The sequence below is a fragment of the Helicoverpa armigera genome, chromosome 9 (genome assembly GCF_030705265.1).
Source record: "Helicoverpa armigera isolate CAAS_96S chromosome 9, ASM3070526v1, whole genome shotgun sequence".
Taxonomy (NCBI): domain Eukaryota; kingdom Metazoa; phylum Arthropoda; class Insecta; order Lepidoptera; family Noctuidae; genus Helicoverpa; species Helicoverpa armigera.
Window position 1 is genome coordinate 3,170,449 of NC_087128.1, and position 27,273 is coordinate 3,197,721.

At 35.3% G+C, this 27,273-nt stretch overlaps 1 protein-coding gene across 1 annotated transcript in view; it reads right to left on the minus strand.

The window, feature by feature from the left end:
• The window catches only part of LOC110378719 (uncharacterized), a 116,529-nt gene extending 99,782 nt beyond the window's left edge, over positions 1 to 16,747 (minus strand). The window contains 1 exon segment of the mRNA XM_064036147.1: positions 16,067 to 16,747. Within this exon segment, the coding sequence (XP_063892217.1) occupies positions 16,067 to 16,082 (16 nt within the window). The 5' untranslated portion in view covers positions 16,083 to 16,747.
• Positions 16,748 to 27,273: the final 10,526 nt, after the last annotated feature.

Below are 27,273 nucleotides of genomic sequence, written 5' to 3' on the forward strand. Positions count from 1 at the left end.
GGAACCAAAAAAAAATGATTGTAAAATTATACAAATGTATATCCCTTCTTAATGAAGCATAAAATGAATACAGCATAAAATACCTTTAATGACACAGACAAAAATACATAAAAAATATAAATAGTGTAACAATGGGGTAACCACGTTATGATTCTAAACAGGAAAGATACAAACTGATACCTGTATCCTGTGACATAAAACAGGTGAAAGCAATTCCCACAAGTCACAAACAAACAGGCAGCATTCTTGCTCTTCTGTAACTCCAGCCAACTAAAAGATACCATCTAGGCACCCCTTTGACTACAGCGGGCGTCTAATCACAAACAACAGATCAATTTAATAAACCTAAGTACTAAAGCACATACCATGGAGCAATCTAATCAGATCATCCCCGTCACCTACGTCGCGCTTATCGCGATGCAAATCAACCAATCGGGTACAACTAGTTAATCCATTTAGGATTGCCAATATCGAGTGCTATTAATGTTGGGATTAATTAAAATGGAAAATAATGTTATGAATGTTAGGTTATTATTAAGTTTAGGAGCACACTGCAAACTTTTATTCGGTCGATAGTTTGTTTGGGCTCATAAAACAATAGGTACAAGGATTGGTAGAACGCACGTTACAAAGATCAGGCATTCAGCCGGTATCCTACCGACTGAAAACCTCAATTGGAATCAAAATTGCCAACCATCGGGTCAACTGTCGACCGACTGTTTAATCTGCAGGATACGGGTTCTTTTATATGACCGAGGTTCGAGGTTGTTGCGATAAATAGATTGAGATAAAAAAAAAAGATTATGAGGAAGACATAAACTATACAACCTCATCATCACGTATGGTACTTGACCTATAAGAATATGCCTGATCTAGGTAGGTCATGTACATACATTCCTATGGTTATGGCATCTCCGCTCATCTTTCCTTCCTCCGTGATTCGATCCAATGAGAACGATAATTACCAATATCACGTACTGTGTCATTTTGATATTAATCAAAATACATTCCAATATGTCTTCGTTAACAAAGTAATGAAAATGCACTTTATTTTCGATATGATATTTGCAATGTAATAATTCGTTTTGGATTTAATTAAAATAACCATTAGCTCGTATCGAAATAAAATTATATGTATGTAACTATAATAATGTTTACATTTTAGTTCATTAATACGCATTAAATAAACATCAATTTTATTATCGTTATTTGAAATTCGTTCGTAATTGTAGAATGTGTAGAATAACCGCACACTGCAAACTTTTAGTCGGCCCAAAAATTGTTTGGGCTCATAAATCACTATGAAGATGATTGGTAGTACACACATAACCAAGATTACGCACTTAGCTGGTAACAGACTTTCCTTGAATGATACCTTACCTAATTGGAAGCGTATTCAATGTTTTTCTTCTACAAATTAATAGACCAGAATACTTTAATAGACCTTATAAGAATAAGAAAAAATCTAACTACATATTAATGTTGATTTTTCAGTGACCCAATGTCCATCACGGCTCACCCTATAATGTGATTCAGTATGTCGGACCAACCGCACCGACTACTCCCGCGGGCCTCGTTACGGTAAGTCTTGGCTCTAGTTAAGGATCATGGTACAAATGTTTGTGATCCCGCACAAGTTGCAAGTGTGTAAGGAACAAATTGCTTACATATTTATTATACGATGGTGTATTTTTGGTCTTAATTGTTTTATAGTTACCTATAGAGGCTACTAGCATCACAGGGGCAACTGTTTGTGATTTTTTTAATTTCTGCTTGTGATATGAGTTTCAAGAGAACCAGGGTGTATTAAGATTTCTATTTGGATTATTGATTTTAAATTTGCTGAAGCTCCTATTTACTTAGTAGTTTTATACGTTTTAATTATTTGACAGAGTTTTATTTTTAGACCTTTATCATACCAGAGTATGATCTAAAACCCAATTGGAAAATACAATTTACTCCATTACTGTCTATGAATCTTTTACAACTCTAATGCTATCAAGGCCAAGTAAATACAATTAAGTACATATACAAAATGGGAATAGAAAAACAGACACAAAGCGTGCTACAGTGATTAAATCTGCCTGTAAACAAGAGACATACAAAATTGGGTCAAATTTCAAGTCGAGAGTAAGTCACTTTAGTCTGACGACGATGCTCCTTAAGCCTTCGTCACATTCACTAAGCGGGTGAATATTTTGCTTTGCTGAAATCAGTCTTATTTAAATAACTTCTAAGGCGTTGGAATTTTTAGTAAAATCGTGATTAAGCATCAATTATACCTTCAATTTAGCTTAGCATTATGATACTTGTAAATGTGATAGTTCTCACCAACTGCATTTGGCCCTTCTTTTTTTGCATCTTTCATATTGCATTGTTGTTCAAAGATCTTTTATAATATTCCTGCTTCAAGCACGAATATTTCTGTATCGTATTCCATCGTCCAGTTGGTTCCTATAAATAGGTAAATGCCGTTTTTCACAAAAGTCCATTCAGTACATTCTTTACAACGTTAGTATCTTGTTTCTCAATTCCTTTGTGAGCTATCCTCAGATATTAGTAAGTCTATCTTTATACGATCTTCATTGTATGATCGAAGATGTCGAATTTCCATTTATTCACCAATACGTATATTGGAAGTATATTCTGTATATTTATAGCTACGTATCATATCACATTGAAACGCACGAATGCTCGATATCAAAGCGTGGGGATGATTGCTCGCAACTCGCGGCGGAATTATGTGTATTTCCGAGTTTGGAGCTCAAGTTATACGTACAGAGAAAACTCCGAAGGAACGTCATGAATATATAGAGGCAGTTGACGAGACGCTAATCTAAATAAACCGTCCTCAAGATTGCTACAGAGAAAATATTTTGGGGTTATTCGCGAACCGTCTGCGTGAATTTCTTGACTCCATTTCGAGTTTGTGATGGGGTAATGTGCTTATTATGTGGACCATTCATTATTTTTTTGCCAAATTGTTTTATTAGCACCTTGTTTGCTGTTGGTGTTTTATATGGTGGGATGTTTTTTTCTGTCCCATTTTGTTAGCGTTGCTAAAAATTAAAGACTTGATATTGATTGAATTAATCAGCAACTCCTACTAACCAACATCAATATGTTTTCCTTATAATTATGGGAAGCAATGTGTTGATATGATTTTTTTTATATCTTTATATATTTTTAATTTGGGGGTTTTGTCCAATATGATGCCAACCTGTAAATATGATGAAATCCATATTTTTATCGTACCATTAAACCGAATTGAATAATAACGAAAAAAACGTGTTTTCAAACGATAAAATATTTATTTTCCAATTCAACACTGAATATTTTGTGAGGTGGACTCCTACATGTATTTTAATTGTATAGCAAATAAAAATAAAATTCACCCGACACAACAAAAATATCAACTACATCAATATACTTCGCTTTACGTTCTACAGAAATAAAAGGATTATTGAAAAAAATACAAATTGAATTGAAAATACTCATATGGGCCAGTGGTTCCAAAAACAAGTTATAAAAATTCAATTTAAACGTAAAATCTAGTTGTTATCAATCAACAATGACCTGATAGTTGGCAAAAGATATATTTTTTAAGGCAATCGTGAATTCAATCAAAGTTTTCAGTCGGCCAAATACCTCATCAATGTAATTGTACGGTAAATGATAGTTCACCGTCATACTGATTTATGATTCCAAACAAATCATCGGCCGACAAAAAAAATGCAGTGTACTCTCTACTTATTACCAATCAACTATTATACGATACCGAAGAGTATGAAAGACTGAAGACACCATCTTTCCAGCCACAACGAGGCCAAAACAAAATTTCCTGAACCCCCATACATCAAACGGTACTGGTAATTTCATCATTGTTATAAGAACAAGAGTCAATTACCCATCTTTGTCTTGTTAAATGAAATTGGACATTGTTTTCCGAAAATAGGAATTAAGACTGTCGTCGTATTTTGGAAATCTCGTTACAACTTATTGAATGGGCCCCTTAATGCAATTTAGAAATATTTATTTGTAGGGAGTTCTGGAAACGAAGTTTTTTGATAGACTATTGACAGTTTAGCGATGTTATAGAGTGAATCCCGCTGAATAAAAATATTACATGTAAAAATAACGCTTCTAAAAATTATACCGTCTTTTGTATGTCAGAACTACATATTATCTACACCTAAAAACAAGTATAGTCAACATCAAAATTTACAAGTATCACACAGCAAAACTTAAAAACGCTCTCTCAAATGCAGACGTTCACAACACTTGGTATATTCATCAGTTTTTACGGCCACATAAGAAAAGCCGTAATACTGTTGTCATGATAAATTAGAGCGCCACACGACTGTAATTCCACCTCCATAAGCGATACCAGGTGTGAGAAGAAATTTAGATTATATTATCCTTAACGTTGAGCATCTCTGGTAGAACGTGTGTCCGTATTATGAATCAATCTTCGTACCTATGTGTACGTAATAATTTAGCAATTTCTTTGTTCATGTAATATGTGCTTTGACATTCATATTCATTTTATGGGTTAAGGTCAGTGAATAGCAGTTGTTTTATTGATATTTAATACGATTAATATAGAAAATCTAGAATATATAGGTAGGTATTAGAAGCTTCTGGAACATTTGCAAACTGTTTCTACATTAAAACAAAACAAAAAAAACCTGTCCAAAACAATAGATTAAATCAAGAGAAAGTTTCAAAGTTGGCTATCGGTTTTATACAAAACATTAGGTAATACAAAACCTTTTAGAACTTTATAATGCGGGATTTCAGCCTACAGCTTAGGTTTCTATGTTTACTAATTTTATAAAACTGAAGAATTTGTTCGAACGTAATCACAGAAAGCACTATTCCGTATTAAAAAATATATCAGTCCTTCCTTCCTCTCGAATGAGCTGCAGGTTTAATCACGTAACAGGCCCTAGTGTCAGACTTTTCTCAAATCCTCCTGACGTGGTCGCAACAGCCTCTGACGTGGTCGCAACAGCGACTGCTACTGAGTTACTGAACAAGTAACAGTATTGATTATGATCCCTATCCGATTATTGGCCATGGCGGCTGTTCTCAAAAAAAGAGATTAGCCAGCTGCGGAGGACATAATATACCAAATAGTGCACAAGCATTTGCGCAGACACAGGTGCACTCACTATTCCATCACTCTCATAGCCCGATGGTATGGAGCTTACTTAGGCTAAGGACTGAAGTAGTTCTTATGGGACACGGCCGATCTCTGATAATAGGACTTACACTGACGGACACTGACGACTTACGGACAAAACTTAACATGAATCTAATAATAAGCTTAGGCATATTAATGCAAACATAACACAATAGTCAATTACAACAGAAGCCAATTGAAAACTTTACGAAGACACAATTATAGTGTGCCTTCAATAGGCTATGAATTTTAACAAGCTCCTAACAATTCGTAGATAATAATTCTATAATTAATTGGTAAAATGGTGTTCGATTTAGGCTCAATAATTTCACTATCAGGAATATTTCTGTAGTATTTAATTTATTACGTGCTTCATTAAATTATAATACATAGTTAATTATTATGTCTTACATAATTGCCTATTTATGTCAATGCCTTTCTATAAATCGCAACTTGCTATTAATCACAACCTTACTCTATCATTTCAGAAACTGTTGTAATTCATTTTAATTTTGGAACTAGCTATTCCTCGCAATCTCACCCGTCCCCTGAAGACCCGACTTCTTGGGTCCGGGTACAAAATAGCCTGTGTCCATTCTCAGGGTCTAAACAATCTAAGTATGTACCAAACATTTGAATCAGTTCACTAGTTAGCTCGGAAGATAGACAGAGCTTTCGCATTTATAACACTTGTTCAGAATGTTTCGTCAAAATACCTTAAAGGCATATCCTTCCCTTTCCTGGACAGTCGTGTAACAATCAATTACGTCATCGGAACAGTTGTTTTTTACCCTCAGAAGACAGCGTAGGGTAATTCCGGGTACCGTCAAGGCTGCGCCATTAATATCACTCGGTGCGTCGTTTATATGGATTACGCTGATGTTTTTGGGCCCAATTCCTTTATATGTGACGGCTCTGGGTAAGGTTAAGGTAATCCGTTGATTAAATCGGGGTAAATGCTTTCGTTCGCTTATGAATGGGATTCAGAATCGGACGCGAGTGTCGACATGTTTGTTCGTTTAAAGAGTTAGCGTTGTGATCGTTTTGGGTTTTATGGGATTAGTAATGGAGGATAGGGTAATGTCCTTGTCAGAATTTTGGTGTTTTGAATAATTTTGTTATGTAAATTCTTCAAAAATAGCCCTACGTTAACGCATATTTATGTTTATTACATCACCCCTAAGGTGTCACCAAAAATCCCACTTTGACTGCTAAAAATGACCGTTTGACCGTGCAAATAATTGAAAAAGGTAACGTACATGTAAGATACATGCAAGATACATGTACGTTAACTTTTGGTCAATGGTCAATTTCCTAAAACATTTTCAAAACTAATCCTTCTTCTAACAACTGAACAGAACTTCTCTGCAGTGGCAGTAAGCAAATAGAAAAGGAATAACCAAACTAGTAAAAATGAAGGGCTTTTCAATAAAGTGCTGCAAATAGTGGACCAAAGCAAATGTTGGCTCAGTGATGCCCGAGGCTTAATCAAACTTGAATGTAAACAACCAATAACGACTGAATTGACGCCTCTTCCGATCACACTGAAAATATATGGAGTATGGAATTCAGATGACAACAGCTTTGTAGAGTTGTAGTATATTTTTCTATTACTGACAGCACAGTTTATATATCTATAGTTAGTTACAGCCTTTTTATCGTCCCACTGCTGGGCACAGGCCTCCTCTCACATGGAGAAGAATTGGGCATTAATCACCACGCTTGCTCAATGCGGGTTTATATATCTATACTTCCTAAATATCCCTAATATTAATATTAATAAAAGGGATTTTTGTTTGTTTGCACTCTTACTAAAGGCTCCAAAACTACTGAACCAATTTGAAAGTTTCTTTCACTGTTGCAGAGTAACATAGGTTATATTTTATGCTGGTACGGCATCATTATCCCATGGTACAAAAAAAGGTGAAAATGCAAGTATTTTATATTTATGATGTGAGAAATTAATGAAATAATGTAAAACGTGACAGAAGAGATTGCGTTACAAAAATAGAAATAACATATCATCACCAAACCGACAAAGATAATAGTTGAGGTTATTGGACGAAGTTATCAGACAGAAATAACCATTTAATGCAAAAATATTTTAGTTAATTAATTATTTAACTTACATCAAAACAGGACAGCAAGCAATTAGTCCTTTAGACGCGACATTTAAATGCAAATAGTTTCTTTGAAATTTCACGTAAAATATACAAATTATGCATTTCATTTAACCGTTTTCATAATGTCTATAGTATCTACTTATATTCTGTGTAGAACAACTACAAAATAATAATTATGGAGTTACAGGAAATGTTGCTTGATATGGTATCAACTGTTTTTCGTGGTTTCTCCCGAGGTTTTTCCCGAGGGAACTCCCAACAGAATAAAATATATAGGTAGGTATCACCCGCAAATAGCGTGGATTTTAAAATTTCCATTTGCAAAATAATTTTCAAAATAGTTTCTGTAGATCCAGTGATTTCTACTAAAAAAATCACAAACTTAGCTTATTTATATTATTAATATTTCGTTATTTGTTTTTTTATTTAATTTGTTTAAAACATGGCGAGGCTATGATAACGCAGCAGCGTTTAAGCCTCTACAAATAAATGATTTAAAAAAAAGTATAGCTATTCTCATAGCATAGACGAATACCTACATACAATATTATTTGTTTGCTGTTTGCTTCATAATATTCTTCGAAAACGCGTTAAGCTACAGCCGGAGGGGTACCGTAAGGAAATCCTACCCCCACTACCAGTACTAATCCACCCCTACTGACCACGATAAAATGTCATCAAGCAAATCTATTTCAAGTAAACAAATAACAGATCCCGGTTTCCCCCCATTTTCCTCTATTCCCGCCCCCGGGTACGAACCTACGTCCTACGCAGTCCCGTTTGATTGATTCCACAGGAAAAAGTAATATTATAGGTGTTATTTAGTAACTTTGATGAAGATACTTCCTTTGATATTTACTTTTAATTAAATATAGTCTGTGGGCAGCAATGTCATTAAGAGATTGCTTTATTTTACTGTAAAGGTATTAATAGATGTGAATCAGTCATAGATCTATTTGGCTTTAGATGTTTGATTACTTTGATTAATGATGCAAGTGGCCAAGATTCTTCGAAGACATTATAATCATCGGCAAGGATATTGAGCCCTGACCTTCACCTGCGCAGAAGTAATTTATTGGGTCCCTTTTGTGGTATGATGTGAGGGCTAAAGCGGTGATTGTCCCGCATCGCATCGCGTCATAGCCGTCACTCGGGATTGATTCTTTGCTAGTAAATCACTTCTGCGCAGATGAAGGTCAGCGCTCAAGTTTCGTGCCAATAACTATATGTACATACTTAGGAAAAGATCATCGACATCTGTTTATCCAATGAAGATTGCTGCACATTGCACTTAACTGCGTAATTAGATAAGAATATTCACTTAAATATTCAATTAGCAATTAATTTGAATTAATTATTTTCGACTTAAAACTTCAAAAGACTTTACAAGTTTTTAATAAAATTTGCGTGTTCAGTAAAGTACTTTAATTTTCAGAAAATAAGGTTTCTTTCGCTTTAATATAAATTGGATTAATTCCAGTTAAGTCGGCTATAAACTTTGAACTTTAGAAACTACGCGGCTTAGTGAAGTTTATTTAGGCTTATTATTGCGTCTCTGTAGACGACTATGTTACGATCAGTTAGCGATAACTCGAATTAATTAATAAAAAAATCATTACATGATATGATTTTATGGTATGTTTTTCTATAATAAAAAATCTATAAGGGTGCTTCAGAATATTTTATCGATTCGTACGCACAAACGTGTTCATAATAAATAATGGTATGTGGCAATTTAAAAATCGAACAGCAAAACAATAATATAATTCTACATTCCAAATAGCACAAAAAACGATTTGAATACAAAACAGCTAGCCACAATTCCCAAAACGTTGCAGCTAAACAAACTTCTAAATAAATCTCTCTAAACGTTGCTATTTACGTAAACCCTTAACTTACGTCACCGCAAGCCAAGCATTATTCAAGAAAATGTTTTATTATAATCCGGGTAAAGACCAGAAACATTAGAGCGTTTAAACAACAGGAATCGCAATGAGCAGTACTCGCTAATCGAAATAAAGTTCTGTAACCTAAATTAACACCTGTAATACCATGTCTCTGCAAATATAGATTCTTATTCTTAAAAAGAAAACTGCCAATGTAATGCGGGGGAATCAAGAAAGATAAGTTGCGCAAGAACGCTACAAAATTGACAAATACTGTTTACAAATATGAACTTCACAAACTTCTCGTATAGATGACAGCATGACAGCACATACCTACCTCAATTTGTCAAAATTCTTCAATAGATTTTCAAACTTATCACGATAGTAGAAGATTAGTACCTTAATGTTTGATTGATACAATTTGACAGATTCGGGTAAGTTCCTTACTTTTCGTTTAGCAGAGGGGAAAGCGCCTCCCGTTGGTTAAATGGTCTTACCCGGAACCCGTTTGCGACCTCTTTTAGATCTACAAGGTCAAACGAAAAGCCTTAATTGGAATGTAGGCTTTCGGGAATAATTCTCTTTGATTCGTTTTTTTGCGTGTCGTGCCAAATTTTTTAAAGGAATGACGAATGACCCTTTGAATTATAATTAAGATGGTGGAACAAAAGATTTTGCTATCGCCAGTCAGGAGTCAGCATTTTGAGGTTGAATTTGTAAATGAGGTTAGAAAAAATCATTGAATACCTTTTTGGTTGGTGGCACACCTACTCACAAATGACTATGGTAATAAGGTATTACCTATTATTTAATTACTCTGGTCGGCAAATGTTAGTTAAAAAAACGCATAGAAACAAGCCCCGTTATTTTTTATTATTACGTCAAAATAAAAATTATAGAAAAAATAAAGTTACAGCTTCATAATATTGCTACTTAATCAATGTAATAATACAACATTTTTAAACTCCTAACGTAATTTAATACGGCCATTGTTATTTTTTCTTTTGTTCAGCTCAGCATTGGCGTTTAATTTATTAACGAATAAATGTGTCGTTTTGTTCCTAAAACAATGCCCTAGTGACTTTAAATACAAAGCTAAAATGTTTGGGTTTTATAATAAAACGATTGCTTTTGGTACGCTTAAGTTCACAAAATATGGGCACATTAAACAGGTTTAGTTTTAAGTCCAAAATATGGTAAGTAATTTAATTTAAAAGGTGTACCTATAATATTCAAAGTTTAGACTGTTAACCCTAAAATATTCTTGAAGCGTAACTCACACGATTCTGCGGTGATACCCTACGTTCCTTTTCACGGTAAAGTCTAGATGACATAATCTTAAGAGCTGTTGAACTTTTGATAACTTTCAACGACCTTAGGAAACTTTTCTGTAAGAGCTTAAAAGTGTATGAATTTATTACTCTGAAAGGAATCGTCTCGTGTGAAAGTTTTTGTATGGAGTCTTACCAAGGGATGAGAGCTTTTATTTCTAAGCATTTAAATATTGCCAAGGTTTGAGAATTCCTTTGTATAAAGTGATTTATAAAAAATATAACATTCTTAAATAATACAAAATATTTAATATTAAGAAAGACAGGTGTTTGGCACAAACAAATAAGTCAAGATGAAGAGGATAAAATAAAATCAAATTCAGCTGAACAAAGAAGCTACTACCAACACCATAATCCTTTCGCAACTGAACAGATTTTCTACAGAAATGGAACAAAATAATATCCCAATCCTATTTACTGCGCTCCCCTTCTAAACAAATCAAACTGTAATAAACTTCCTAATCAATTCATCCCATCCTTTACAAATGACGGAACTGAATCAAACTCGAATTATGTAAACTGGACATCATTTGTTTAGTAGATACAACAAACAAAAACAATTCAAGGATCTCATCGAGTAGCAGAACAGATTACGCACCATTGATCATATATTTTGAAAACAATAGTTCTAAATGGTTGTGTCGGTGTAAACAGAATTGTAGTTGTTGATAGATGAACATTATGACTTCACAGAGTAGGTAGTATACAAATATTTGCTACAGTTATTTATTTGTGTTTGCATGTATCGAAAATCTATATCCCCTAATTGCTTAGGTTTTAAGAAATCATGCATGCAATCATCATGCACGTCACTGTCAAAGGATATTGTCCCCAAGATTGGCTACACAGCAACCAAAGAGGTTGACAGTATTTTAAAGGAGAATTTTATTTATAGAAGAAGTTGACATTTTTACTGCTGTAATCAACAATAAATTGCTTCACAAACATTTTAACATAGCAGTTAAAATCATTACTTAACCAACTCGTTTGTGCCGTTCATGAATATGTAAGGAGTGAATTCATATCATAATTCATGTCATTCATGAGGATTCACGGTGAATTACACTTCAACGGACCATGTATTATATGCCTCGCTAAAACATCCCCTGGGTGCCTCCGTTACATCCCCAGATCTGACGTATTATCTCACATTTCATATTCCCGCTGAAGGTCCCTAGACTAAGGTCTATATTGTTAGTGCTACGTAGATTGATCTGTCTGAAATATGACCTTATGTGTTGTTTGTTGAAGTTGAGAAATGGGCTTTTGAAAAAATAAAATAAATTGATCAAGTTAGCGTAGACTGATTAAATAGATGTTGACGTTGATAAAATTTTCATCTAAAACAATAACTATAGAATCTGTGACATATGTATAATGAATACAAAAGTTAATTATGCTACAGCTGAATGTAATCTGTGAAATGCTGCTATTAAATTTTAAGCCGAGGGTATCAAAAATGTTGCACTAATGACTAAATAATGTCCATATACATAGTTCCTTTTATCTCTCTCCCAAAATTCTGCACAATATTTTCGCTGCGCTCACATTAAATATTGTAGTGTTCATTATACTCATTTGGCGAATTTCTCTCGTGGGATAGATTAAAAACTCAAGCGTTAACAATGGCCGACTTCACATATAGCTACACGTAATGGCCTTTATAGAAGAGTGTTAAGCGTTTATGAGCTTTACGAATAAATCATCGATGGTACCTATGAATGATTTTATGTCATATGCATTAGTATAAATGCAAGTGGTACTTCACAATACTGTAGGTACTGATATATTTTGCTTGAATTTTGGAATACATATTTTCAAAATTGCGTCTCATAGAAAATCTTTTGTCAGACAGTACAAAAAATAGCTCCCATTATAAAACAAAATTGAATGAATATCAACAAAATTGAAAAGGACTTCATTGAAGCTCAAACGGAATAAAAGATTGTAATAGACAGTTTGCTAAACGAAAAGAAAATCTAGAAACATTTCTTTGAATTTCGTCCAAAAATACTTGAATACAACAACAATCAGAGTAGTAGTAACCTTTTTCGGACTTTTACGAGTAACGATAAAAGATACGGCACTTTTTCACAAGGAGGCAACAGATGCGTGAAGCAATCCAATATACCATCCATATTATTGCAAAATCTTGATGTTACTTTCGTTTTTCTGAGTAATAGTTTTTGTATGTACTATAATTTCTAAGTAGAAGCCATTTTGAAAAGGAGAGACAGGGTATTAAAAGGTGTAGAAAATGAGCATGATAGATCTTTGAAAGGTTTAAAATATAACCGTATACCGTGATTTTTAGGAGTTGAAAAACTCACTTTGATGGCGTATGTATGTACAGCTTGGAAACGAGTACCACGAAGCTATACGAAAAACAATACCATAAACAAAATTTTAGTTCAAAAGGACCAAAAATAAATTGAGAAATCGCAAACATTATCAAAAATAAAGCCTCAAAACCTAAAGAAAATTATATCAGGGAAAGCAAGGCAAGAAATTACGTAAGTGTTACTCAAAGTAAGAGTGACGTCAGACTGACATTGATCGCTACTGCTAATAAAAGGAGTACGAGTATGCAAGAATGATAAATGGACGGAGACAAAGATGTGTGTGAAGGACAGCGTGGAATAAATGGAAATAAAAGCAACTTGATGCTCTAGTAATCATAATTTATCACCTCCGTTTTGCTTGAGAGTTTTCCTTGAGTGGGAAAAGCTTTGAGATGATGTCAGACTATTTGATTCAGTTAGGGGATGTTTGAGAATAATGAGGACATTGATATTGTGTCATGTTTCCTTAATAAAATATACAGGAGTGCTTTATTTGCCTTCATCAATGAGGGATGTATTAAGGGTTTTTAATGGACTTGTTAATGCTTAAAAAGAAGAGATAATTAATTTACTCGTAATAATTTTTAATTTTGAATGCTATTTCATATTTTAAAATACACATATCTCGTCCAAAACACCTCTCCAAATTCACATTACAGTTCACCGAACTTACGAAGCCTTTTGATATCACCACACAAAAATACTATTTTTTTGTGTAGCCATCGCTCAAACTCCGCTTGTTAAAACGTCAAGCGTACAGTTAAAACAAGTTCACTTTGTGTCCGGCCATATAAAATCTGATCCACGCACAGGTAATGAAAATACTTTTGCTACAAAATCTGACCTAAATTATTACTACAGTATAAATGACAGAGGACAGGGATACCTCAAGGGAATATATTGGGACCTACATCATTTGAATGTGCTGATATTTTATAAAAGGCTTTTATTATCAAGTCACATGAGTAATATGTTTTTCTGAAACATTGGTTAAATAGAAATAACTGTCCTTTAAGCCTATGAAACAAAGGATTACAATAATATAATCCAGTAGTGAATTTATTCAATCCTCTAATGACCATTCTATTTTCGCAACCGCTGCTAAAATTCCCTTCGATGCCTTTAATGTGTACTGAGCAGTATTTAAAGCTACTTACAGGTTTTAATTTTTTTAATAACTTAGGTAATGTAATACTTTAAAAGACCAGTTACATTAACCAGAGACTAATTTAATTTGCTATCACCTCCTTGCAATCATCCAATACAATGGTTAATCTTTTTTATAAGCGAAGCTACAAACATCTTATGTAATCTATGGTATACCTACCTACATATACGTAAGTCTTGTCTGATCTTAATTCATTTCATGTCACCTCGCGGTTATTCAGCTCACCACAAAGCGGTCACCTTGTTAGTCTGAAAGAGATAAACTTTCCCACCCTTGGATTTACCTTAGATATAAATCTTCCAACAATATTATGACCCATTTTCATAATAATTGCGTGATTATGAAAACTAGCTCTTATGCACATAAAGAAAACAGGCTTGAGTACTTCAAGATAATATAGCTTTTATTTAAGCAAACTCGAAGTACTTTTCTTTGTGAAAGTTGATATTCGTGTCTTTAGTATTTATAAAGGGCAAAGTTAATGTAATAAATTATTTAGTTTCAAAGACATTCTATACGTCTAAATGTCAATCATAAAGTTATAAGGGCAAAACTATATCTTTCACTGAAAATAGAACAAAAGTTCTAAATACACAGAGGCGTAATAGCTATGTATGTAGCTATTTATAGTACGCTTAATTTCAGAATCCTCTCATGATCAATTATTTTGGTACACAAAATCCAAATCTCAAGTTACATCCCCCTGTATTTGACCTCGGAGCTATATGAATGAACTTATTTGAATTGACAAAGTAATGGCCGTCCAAGGTTGCAGGTTGTACCAAGGTGGTACAAAGTTCGAAGACCCAGACAACCTGAGTTCTACAACCTTGCATTTACGAGTCTTTATTTTCTGAAGGACAAAAACCGCACCCTCTAAAAAGGATATTAAGGGTTCGATTTTATTTGTGTCTCGTATTACTTTCTTTGGAATAGACTGAGATAAGCTGTGTGAACAGTTTTATTCTTTCTGCTTCTGATAGAATTGTGAAAATATCGACTCGTATGCGTATCATTCATATAAATAATGTATTCTTTTTCAACGTAATTCAGTATCAATTTGTAGGTACTTATGTATCCTCTTTCCTATGATAAATACGTTAGTCAGAGGTTATAATTATCATTGGTGTACGTTACGTACTTACAATGATTATTTATTGATTATGTTTGATTAAATTATGTTTAAATGTATTGATTATCTCAAGATAAGCCAAACTTCGGACAGGTCCTGAAAATTTTCAAGACAATTTCAGTAAGAATATTTTCGATGCATATGTTCAAATGTATCATCATATAAATGTATAAGTACCTAGTTGCTGGCTGGCAAATATACCTATATGAATAAATGAAGAAATACCTGATAGAGTATGTACAACTCTATATAATTACATAAATAAAGTTGAACGTAGTGCGAACATATGGCTGAAAAATAGTAAGTAGGTACCAGGTTAATAGAGGTTACTGAAAGAAACAAGAAAAAGCCATAGGTATTCTACATTCATGGACAAATATCATGACTTCTTTATTCTTTTTATTGCTGGATTGCAAGACCTTTTAAATCTAAATTATCAATTCTCCTCTAATAATTATGTTACCTTCAGGTACTTATATTACATGATTTACTATAGCTGGTTGTCTCCCAAATACAAGAGTTTCACGTACCATATTGTTTAACACCCCTTACATTTTCTATCTTACACAGTCGATTTTACAGATAAAATCGACTGTGTGAAAGAAAGAAGAAATATTTAAGGCCAGAGCCTTAAATATTTGTCAAAAAATATTTGAACTACATATTTGAAAGAACATATTATTAATTCTGGCAACGGTTACACAATGAGAATGTACCCGTATTAAGTAGAAGTAAATCAGTACCTACCTGTCAGGCACTGAAAGTACCTACTTAGGCTTAATCGATTTCAACCAACTCGACCAACAAAAAGACGACCAAAATAGAGACTATTGTAATATAATGAAAGTACGCTTCAACAAAAAGGCCCAAAATATAAATTACATAAAAAGGAAACTTACCTTTTGAAATTCTCATTTTGAAGACGCTGGCTCACTCCTCACTCAAGCGGTCACAAGGGTTCCATTATTACGAACTTTATCATAAATTCTACGATAATTGTTATCTTGAAATATATTTTTATACTACGAACATTTCTAAATCGTTTTTAACTTCACTCATCATGACTAAACTACTCGAAGCCTAATTAAAGAGAAGACTGTTTAATTTCATAATTACACCCCAAAGAAGTATTCACTCGGTGTTGCTAATTAGCAAAGAACCCGCTTTTGCGGTAAATGTCAAGAGAGAGTGCAACTGAAAACAAGGTTGGGGTTCTAGCGCGGGAAAACGTGTCAAGGTTATACTGGCACTTGAATGAGAACGCGGCGGACACTGCAATCAAACCACCACGCGATCACGTAACCGACCTACACGTACGACCACTATTTCTAACTATTTGTATTCAAATACGACAAAAATATAAGCGCAATCAGTCATTTTTAAAATCCAAACACACTTAAACTTAACCTAAACACAGGGCACTACGTTAGTTCCGACGTCGCCAGCCGCGAATGCATCGGAACGTTAAGTTTCAAACCGCGCTGCACCACTTTCAAACTATGGCATTTTATTCTTTTTTCAAATTCCCGTCCGTGAGATGAGAACACGCGCGATGCAACATCCCTCCGTCGAGCACCGAATGGACTGGGCTCTTCGCCGGCAGAGGCCGCTGCCCGCGAAATTGGCGCAATTTCGACGCATGCGCGGTGCATTTGCGAACCGGCGGGACCCGATGCGACCCGACGCCCCTCGCTTGATAGAAAAATCGAGGACGTAATGTGACGTCAAGCAGTCGTATACAATATGGGTTAATCGGACGTAACAAAAACAACTTTTAGACCTCATGCTTATTCCGCGTCCTTGCATCGACTACCTTGCGTTACGTCACCGTGCTAAGACCATGAATTACTTTTAATGGTTCCATTCTTTTACCCTTATCATTCTCTTCGCTTGCGGCCATTATTCTTAGAGGGAAAAAAATACAAATCTCTTTTCTTAATCCCGACGGATGTAGAGGGAGATTATTTTGAATATTCGACCGCCTTTGCGTGCCTTCCCGGCCTACAAAACTATATTTCGTTTCATATCGTATTCGCCCGGGGATAGTTGGCAGATAGGCAAAAGAGGTGCTTCCGTAACTTATCAAGATTCAGATTATGGGGCGGGAACTATTGCAATTTATATGTAATCTTGTATTTTTGGCGACCTGATTGATTTTGGTTTTTGATTGTTTCGAAAAAATGTTTTATCTACACTTTCGGCAAAGACATTATCAACTTCAGTAGATCTGCTACACTAATTATTAACTATTAAGATTTCAACTATACCACGGGCTTCTCCCTAATACGTAGATTCTTCAGACACGCAGACAAGATTTTCTTCACTCCATCAGCAAAAAATAACAACTATGTATACTTGTACCTTCTCGTGATTGCGGTAAATAAATAATAGAAAACTCTAGAGAACCTGTAGTTAATCTACATGAAAATAACAGCCTACGAACCTAAGTAAATTTTAAGCAACTAATTTTCCTCTTAGCCTAAGGGCCCGCTAAAACTCCAAATAATTTCAGTCGATTTATATAACGCTTTCTTTAATCACTTAAAAAGGTCAAAGGACCATGAGTCAAATTGGGCTCATTGTCCAACAGAGTTATAGCATATGCCGTTGTGAAGGTTTTTGTTTGTACTAAAATTGTTACTATGGGCACTACCTTCAATTCCATGGCAAAAAAAAGATATGCACCTAAACAGGTTTTGTAGAAAAAGAATTGTTAGGAGTCGTAGTGCGCTTGGTTGTTCATGACATAAAACCTAATTCGCAGGATTTGATTATGCTAGGATTATGGGACCACCTTCATCACCAGGTCAGGATCTGATGATGGAAACCCTGAGAAATCGAGGGCAACTTTCGAAAATTGTAGGCGTGCATAGGTTAAAAACTTGACAATGAGGTGTACGTTTGATAACACTATGCAACAGTGAAGGTTTGGAGCTGACCTGATGATGGAGACCGGAGAAGGTCGAGGGAACTCGACAACTGAATATGTAAACTACCTCGTGTTTGGGCTTATATTATTCGTATTGATGAGAACTTTCCACAAATGCGGATAGTGACAACTATGCTGGTCACTGAAAAGCCAAAAATAAAAAACTTTTTACAAAAAAATAAAACCGACTCCCAAAAACACTGAAAAGCAAAAAAAAAACTATTCTTAGGTGCATCGGCATAGAAGTCGGTTTCGTATAAACTCAGGAACATCCATAGGAGACATCAGGAGACAGGAGCGCGCCGGCCGCGAGGTGTAAGCTTGCTGTCACCGCTAACTCAATATTATTTTAAGATAGTTATGATTGAACACGACGTAATGACGTTGTTTCACTGCCGACTCGGAGTCGGCGCGTAATGAGCGTGCCGTCGGCGCGCTGTACGCATGAGGTCCGCTCGCTTGCAGCACGCGGGCTGCGAGCCGAGTTGTGTGGTAGCGGCAAGCGCGCTGACTGCTCGCCGTTGGCTTTTTCATATTGACATTACGAAATATATTATAATATACACGATTTAATGCTCTAAATTGAATGACAACTTATGCTGGTGTGGAGCCGTGCTGTTGCGGTGCCACTATACTGTGCCATGACCCTTACTGCTCGTGTCTAACAGGTAGACGCACAGTAGGAAGTTGTGCTCATATCATTTCAATAATATGGTATCTAGGGTTAGGCAGGCACACACAATTTAATCCACCGGCAGGATATTTAGACGATATTATTATTGGTATTGATTGAAATGTTAACAAAAATAATTTTAATTGTTAGCAGTTGTTTTATTTTTTATGTATACATTAAACCTGGAATTAAAACTAGTTAAAGGTGTTCAATAACAAAACCTACAATGCCATAACAGCACTATTTTTTGCAGAATATTAGTTTATTTATGGTCGGAGAAAAATATTTATAGCAAAATAACCCAATGGATTCTTCGCAAAAATGAGTTTAAATCTTTATATTTAGTGCTTTACAAGTATATTCGAAGTGGTCTCATCTCTGTTGGTGGGTGAGCCCAGGCTTCATACATTTTTGCCCATGGTCCTTTTCTCAAACGAGTCACTTAAATACCGTTGTAATAAGTTTGTTCAAGTGAAGAACAAAATGTAAGAAATAATAAAGAATATGGAACTTAGTAATTAAGAGCCTAATAGAAATGTCAGAGCAACTCCCTTCCACGTGTTTAGTAACATTGCTCTAAAGGGTTTCAAAGGAACTTAGGAACACAAGAACTGTGCAAAGCAGTTGTAAATAGTTTGAGCAGTTTGCAAAGCTTTAGTTCTCGTTAACAGGGATGAATTTGCATATGGGGACGCTAATTTGTCTTTAGGCTCTTTTTGCTGAAATACTGAACTTTAGATTGCAGTTTCCTGAAAGACAATATAACATGAGAGTAGTTCACCGTACTGAGTGTAACTACTGTTATACACACATTAAACTTTGTCTCACACCTCTAAGATCTAGTGGTTGCAAATGTGACCATCGTGTGAGGTTCGAATGGGTCATGGAATAGTTTCTAGTTTACCTGATTCCAGTCTTAGACTTGATGGGTTGAAGTAGTTAGTGTTGTTGCATCTCTATACCACTTCTTGTAATCATAAGACAATAGAAAATCTATTGTGTTCTGCGCATATCTGCGCTCTGGCATACAAAAGGCCCATTGAGCGTATTTTGAGGAAACTGAGCTTGTCTTTATAAGGAGGGTTTGAATGTCGCGTCGATGTAATGTTTATAGTTCTCAGTAAACGTCCGACATTAGGTATCGTTAATAATTATTATTATGCAACAAAATGACTTATCGTTCTTGTCTTAGCTGGCTGACCCACATTTTGAATTCCTAGATAATTTATTTACAGCTAGAGAAATCGTGGAATGTTGACATTATCGCCTAAGCTAATAATTTTGCGTATTCAATAAACTTTGAATCCAATTTTAAGCAAATACTCGACCATAATTATAATTATTATGTATTAGGCAATATTTAAGTCACAGGCACTTGCAAAGAAGTCACAATTGTAATTGAATATTATCTAACCAGGAACTAAAGCATTAAGCAAGGACTTACGTTACAACCTGTAACTTGCATACCACGAAACAGTACCAAATAGTCTTCAAGCAGTTTAAACATTCGCGGTTTTGCTATCAACGGCTAAGTCTAGATAAGGGATGGCGAACCAGTGGCATGTGCAGCATTGCTGGTATGAGGGAAAATGATTGGGATACACAATAGTTACAATTCTCTTCTTCTTATTTCTTTGGCTCTACGACCCTTGGTCTCTGGGTCCTCTTGGTCTGTGTCTAGGCCTCCTCTAAAATCTTCCTCAAGTTGTCAGGATCCCCATCTTCCTTAGGTCTTCTTCGCAGTCTTTCCAACGTTTCTTAGGCCTCCGGCTCGGTCTTTATTTTTTTTTTTTTTTATACAATCCTCTAATTGCCTCTAAAACCTGAACTTACCTACTAGACTGTTAGCCCCATCTAATTTACGTAAAACATTGTTAGTACACAACTGTAAGTATTCCTTGGAGACACTTATGTTTATAGACCCGATAGCGTGTTTTCCTACAAAGGTTCGTCAACCCTGTCCTAGCAGTTGCAACGGTCGCAGAATATAACCTTGTTGACACGAACTAGATATTAACATAGATATGAAGCATTGCGCCGTCGCCGTCGTTTCATAATAAACGGTCGTAGGAGTGGCTCTGGTTGTCCCTTCTAAATTCCAAGTTTAATTGGCGTAAACTATTATTAAGCAAAAGCGTAGGAGTTTGAAATCTGATGAAATATCTAAGTACCTACTTATATTTAATAGGTTAAGTATTTCAAAGTTTAAGACTGCTATTAAGGTATCCTCATTTAAAGGGAACGGTGTGAATAGAAACTACTGAACCGCTAAAAATAATAATGAACAAGTTGAATAGCACTTGCAATTAAATTATGTAATGTTTGCTCATTTAGGTACATAATTCCATACAATTGACTCCATCTATATTGTTGTTATCTATCACTCCCGTTATAACAGTATTAGTGCACAGGACATACTGAAATAAAAATCTCATGCCTCGTTCTTCAAATCCCAAACGCATTTTTGAAGACTTAATACCAATAAGGAGTAATGATAGGCCCATACCTACATCTCCAGTTTTAATGAGTAAAAGTTACGTACATGCCTACCTACCTACAGAACTCACTAATGACGATAATTTCCCCGCATAAGGGCAAATTGTACGGGAGTTTATCTAAGTACCTGAATAAGTATGTGACGCACGCCGACAAAACTAATTTATCACAATTTGTGTACATTACACTTTGTTCTTGGAGTTAAACAAAGCCTTCTGTTAGAAATGTTGGTAACAAATGCTTTTATGTTAATCTTACAGGTTTAATTATATTATAGGTACTGAAGATAGAAAGAAAAGTTACGAAAAAAGAAGTTTGTTAATTGTATATGTATGAATTACTTTTGGAACGTTAAACCCGGTTCATATAAATTACTGTGACAGTGCAAGACTGATGTTTGTTATTTCAACAGTCGTAAATAAGTTACAATTATCGTGAAATCCACTATCAAAATATATCTGGTACCTAATCAATTTAAATATTTTTGCCTACAGCGCAATTATTTGAAAACAGCAAGAACATAACAAAACACAAATACTACTAACTGTATTCGAAACCCAAGCTACATAGAATGAGGAAGCACACAAAGAGATATGACCAAAGATATAACGTCTTCATCAATCATGCAACTCAAGCCACAACGCCGACGGTCGCCTTCAAAATCTTAGATCAACACTGATCTTATCACATCTTCTTCTAATAATATTAATTGTTCCAACTTCGAACTTTCCAATAAGGCTGGTCGATTATTCATACATCTATATACTAATATTATAAAGCTGAAAAGTTTGTTTGTTTGTTTGCTTGAACGCGCTAATCTCAGGAACTACTGGTCCGATTTGAAAAATTATTTCAGTGTTATATAGTCCATTTATGGAGGAAGGCTATAAGGCTTTAATTATCGCGCTAAGACCAAAAGGAGAGGAGCACCAATGAAGAATGTTTCAAAATCGGGGGATATTTTTCTATTGAGAGAGCTTACGCTGCGTGCACTGCGTAATCGGTTAATGTTTCGCAAAAATAATGTATGACAGAATTGTTCCCCTTTAAAAGTTCTAAAAAACGTCCGCGACAGCATCTGTTAAGGTTAGCTCACTATAACCTTTTTTTTAGTTAAAGTCATCGTTAGTCCAAAGTAACTATTCCACGCGGACGAAGTTGCGGGCGGAAGCTAGTGTAGTATATGGTATGATACAGGCTTCAATGTTATCTCGTGTCGATCTAGTCAAGGCTCAAAGCTATCGGTCTTCGTTCGTGTGTAGTATCTTTTGTGGGACTGTTTGCTCCGCCTCGTTGACAAATAGTCTTGGTACCTTATCATTAATCAGTTGAATGAGGAAAGTCCTGGTCAAATTGTTTGTGCGGGTGAAGACAAAAATCTGAATAAGTAATGGTTATTTACATCGTTTCTAGATGTGTTAGAAAGGCAATTCTTGGGATTTTATCACATGCACCTATTTATACCTATACTGAAATTATTGGCTTTGCACTCCATAATATTTATGATACCATATCTTTTTAGTAGGATATCACGAGAAAGTCAAATGTTCCATATATATTTTATCCAGTTCATTGAATGTAAATGTTCAATCATTTACATTAAACTTTACTCACCTCGAGGCATCTTATAAAACTTGCACGAAACTCACACAAGAGACTTATTCTTCGAAAGCTTCCAGCCAATTCTCACTCCATCAATATGCTTAGATTATACAATCTAGCATACCTACAAGTAAATTCGCATTACCGACGATATTAATCAACATAACTAATTATTATTAAGTCATGCATGCGACATGATCAAAGCAAATCCTGACATAAGCTGAGCAGGGAACTAGATTGACGGGGAGTGTTAATAATCAAGACTATTCAATCTGCACTTGATTTAGTTAACATTCGATGTTAAGTAATTTGGATAATAACTTGAGTATTGATAGCATTGCTTTATAGTGTAGGTATAGCAAAATCAAGTTGGTAACATTTGCAAATGACTGAAAATATCATGAGCTTCTTGCTTCAAGTGATGAAAGATAAAGATAAAATTTGCAAATATGGGTACAACACAGGTGACATAGATACAAACTTATATTGTTAAAGGTTATATTCACAATATTTTGGAAATTTAAGGGAAATAATGGAAGATTAGGGCCCCGTAGGGAATAGAAAACCTACTTTATTGTTAACTCTAAAAGACCTGATTAAAATGTCTAGGCATCTAGCAAGCCGAAACTATAAATTGAATATTTTTTTAAGAATACTTGGGGCTTGGAATGTACCTGTATTTTCTTCCAAAACAATCCCTAACGTAGCCAATGCAAGTATATATTTTTCTCATAGCGAATTTGTGAAGGGGGGTTATTATTTTCATGGCTAGAAGAAATAAATTCACAACCTTCCAGCGAAGCTTGCCCCTCCGTAAATCTTACGTTATGAGAAAGGTTGGGTCTGCTCTATTACCAGTATCGGATCTTGTTTATAGAAATCGGCAACGTCTTGAACGAAACCTATGTTATGTGTAGCATAGTTTTCATGTGTATTCAGCTAATTGGTTTCAGCTTTTAGAGATATGGAGGTAAAGACCTTTGATATAAAAATTGTTTGAAAAAAATCTATATAATTACTATAAATCTTGATACTTAAAGTTTTAGGCTATCCTTGGTTTTCAAATACTTACATCTATAGATAATCAACACAAAGTCCTCTGCCTACTAATATCGACTATCGACATTAGACAGAGAAATTTATATGGTGCTGCTAGTTTGGCCTATTTTGTTTCATGTTTCACGAAAAACTCCTAATAAACTTTTTAAATAAATAAAATTAACTTGCGTTCTCAATCATATTAAGAACCAACTACACAAAACATGCAATACTCCGCATTTTTCATTACAACCTATATTTATTACTCCCCGTCTGGAATCTGAGGACATTTTCTTCGCAGCTGTTACGAGGGCCATACGTCTACAATGCGGGAGAGACGTGTTCAAAGCTAGGCAATTGCCCCGGACAAGTGTTCGCAACTTCCGCGCGAGGCTTTGTGTCACCTGTACGAAAGGACATTGTGTACTTATTTTCATTTATGTTAGCTGTAAGCGTGGTGTGATGAAAATTGGCTGGAATTGGTGGTGACTGGTAAAAACTAGATAAATGTAGCTCCAGTACGTTTTATGTACAAATTGATAGTGAATTCAATAATCTAGTTTTCTATTTACGGATAAAACTACAACGTCTGCGAATAGATGAGTGCTTTGGGGATTCGCCTTATTATGAATGCGAAAGTAACTCTGTTTGTTAGACTCTAACACATTAGAATTACCAAACCGATTTAAACATAACGTTACGCACAAATATGTAGTTTGGAGTCCGATGAAGGACATAGTTTACTTTTTATCCGAACGCGGGTTTACGTTCTCTCAGGACGCGGGTGGAACTGCAGAAAGGGACTAGTGTTACATAAAAGCTAAATTCCTCTTTGATCCAACGTAGTAAAACGACTATCTCATATAAATTAAACCACCAAACTTGACTCAGCACTCGCAGATACGCTACATAATCGTTTTCGATTTCCAAATTCAACTTACCTCCCAAGTATTCTTCAAGAGGTTAGTCCAAATATCTGCAAAGCGTTCGGTACATTTTGGCGATTTGGCTCCACTTGAGGCCTCTCTGCCTGAACAGCACTTTAGCTTGCTAATTCTGAAACCCCGACTAGTAGTAAGTTGGTGGTAAACTAATAGGTTTATTCTGCATCACTTGGTTGCGAACTAAACCGCAATTATGGTTACAGTGGTTGCATTATCTATTTGTGCTATGTAGGGTTAACTTTCGACATTCAGGCGCGTTTGATGTCGGTCTATAAAGAACGTAAGGATTTTAAAATTTTAGTCAAAGTATTTTTGAATCGATTCTCGGTACTATATCAAAGATCCCTTTTATCTTTTACCTCTTCAGTTTCGTGGTAAAATTAAATGGTGGCTGATAAATATTCATATTAAAACACCTATCAGAATATTTTACTGGTACTTTGAAACTGCCGAAAAGTAAGTCTTACTGAAATTCATTCCCCGTATATTAAACTCGGATATAATGCAAAATTGTAGTGAGAATTCCAACAAAATATGGCTACTTCGTACGAATGTCGGAACGGTAATATGAAATCTGCAAGAACTTGCAGTTTGTACGACAAGAGTATTATGCATCCAGGATTTTCTTAATACTAAGCAATTTTATATACGTTTCCTTTTAAAGGATATCATAACTTGGACTACCTGACTTTGAGTAAAATAATATGTTAAGCTGCAGAAGGGTTTTAACCTTCCTACATCATTATCATCAGCCTTTTTGTCGTCCCACTGCTGGGCACAGGCCTCCTCATACACAGAGAAGAATTGAGCGTAAGTCACTATGCTTAATCAATGCGAATTGGTTTTCCTTCACCTTTAATCAGTCATTGATGTCCCAAATATATGTACTTACTTCGAAATAAATAATGATTTTTCTCTATACAATAGAAGTACATGATTAACATTAAATTGAAGTAGAATAGAAACCAAAAGAACCTTATTAACAAACCAACACCCCACTTGAACAAAATTATACCTCCGCTTACGTTTTTGTATGCTATGCATGCAGTGCACCCAAGCCCAAGTTCGAAACACGCACATTGTTGAAAATGACAAATTAAACCGCGTATGACGCTGTGTTGCAAACTACGACAGACTGGGAACCATGGAGTAAGAAATATGAGCGGAGATACAGGCAGATCAGGCGCCTCTCTCTAGGTCAAATACGTACGGTGGGCATGACCAATAGACCGGTCACCAGTGAACTAACTAGACGTTCGGGATCTTTAAGACATCTGTCAACGATTTTTGGTATAATAAAAAAATATGAGGCCAAAAAAGGCGTATAATGTAGAAGAGAGGAACTTTTCTTCGCCCACCGTACACCCGCATTTTGACAAGCTTCTTTTTTAGATTTTCCGTTATGGCACCTCCGCTAGTCATTTTGTTCTCCATGCTAGGAATATTGCAACAATGGTGCAAGCTATGTACTACAAATTGTTCGGGAATTATTTCGCTGTACGAGAATTCGGAGTTTGAAGGCGTTTACGGTAAATAGGTGGAGCTGAGGCAAGTCAGTGATGGGTATTTGTTGAGGATTTCTGGAGTTTGTGACAAAATTGTTGGAAGATGGAAACTTAGGGTTTGTGAGAATAATTTCTTATCATACATATCGACGCCTTAGAGTGAAAACCTCGTAAATGTAAAAGAAGTAACTTTTCAGGAGGAAGAAAAAGTGCGTGCTGTAAAATTTTTGTACGGCGTGTTTTATGTAGAATACTACTATACTTGATGTCTAATCTTACAGATATCATTAAGGTATCCTAAATTAAACTCCACTCGATAATCAATACTTAGTCACTATCAACTACCATTACTCAGTTGGTAAATTCGACTACTGCGTGCCCAAATTATTTTTTAACCTTACACTAAGGCAATCTCCAGTCTAAACAAGGGGTATCGGGTTGCCCGGGTTACTGGGTTGAGGAGGTCAGATAGGCAGTCGCTTCTTGTAAAGCACTGGTACTCAGCTGAATCCGGTTAGACTGGAAGCCGACCCCAACATGATTGGGAAAAGGCTCGGAGGAGGATGATGACACTAAGGCAATCTACATAACATGCATGTAGGTACACTAGATCTAAACTACCTTTTGAAATATAAAATTAACTCATGAAGTACATACATAAAAGATTGAGACCTGACACCGTGTGAACTTTTAAAACATTGAACTGAAATAAATCAACTCAGTCCAAATAGAAGTCGTGTTGCATACATTACGATATTATTTTGATATGAAAGTGAAAGGAGCTCAGGATTAAGTCCACGCCCTTGATGCTGTCAATTAATCATTTATGCACAATCTATTTTAGTTAAATACACCTTAAAGGCGTGACCTGCAACTGTGGAGCACGATGTCTTTAAAACTGTATGCTTTTAGCTGTCAC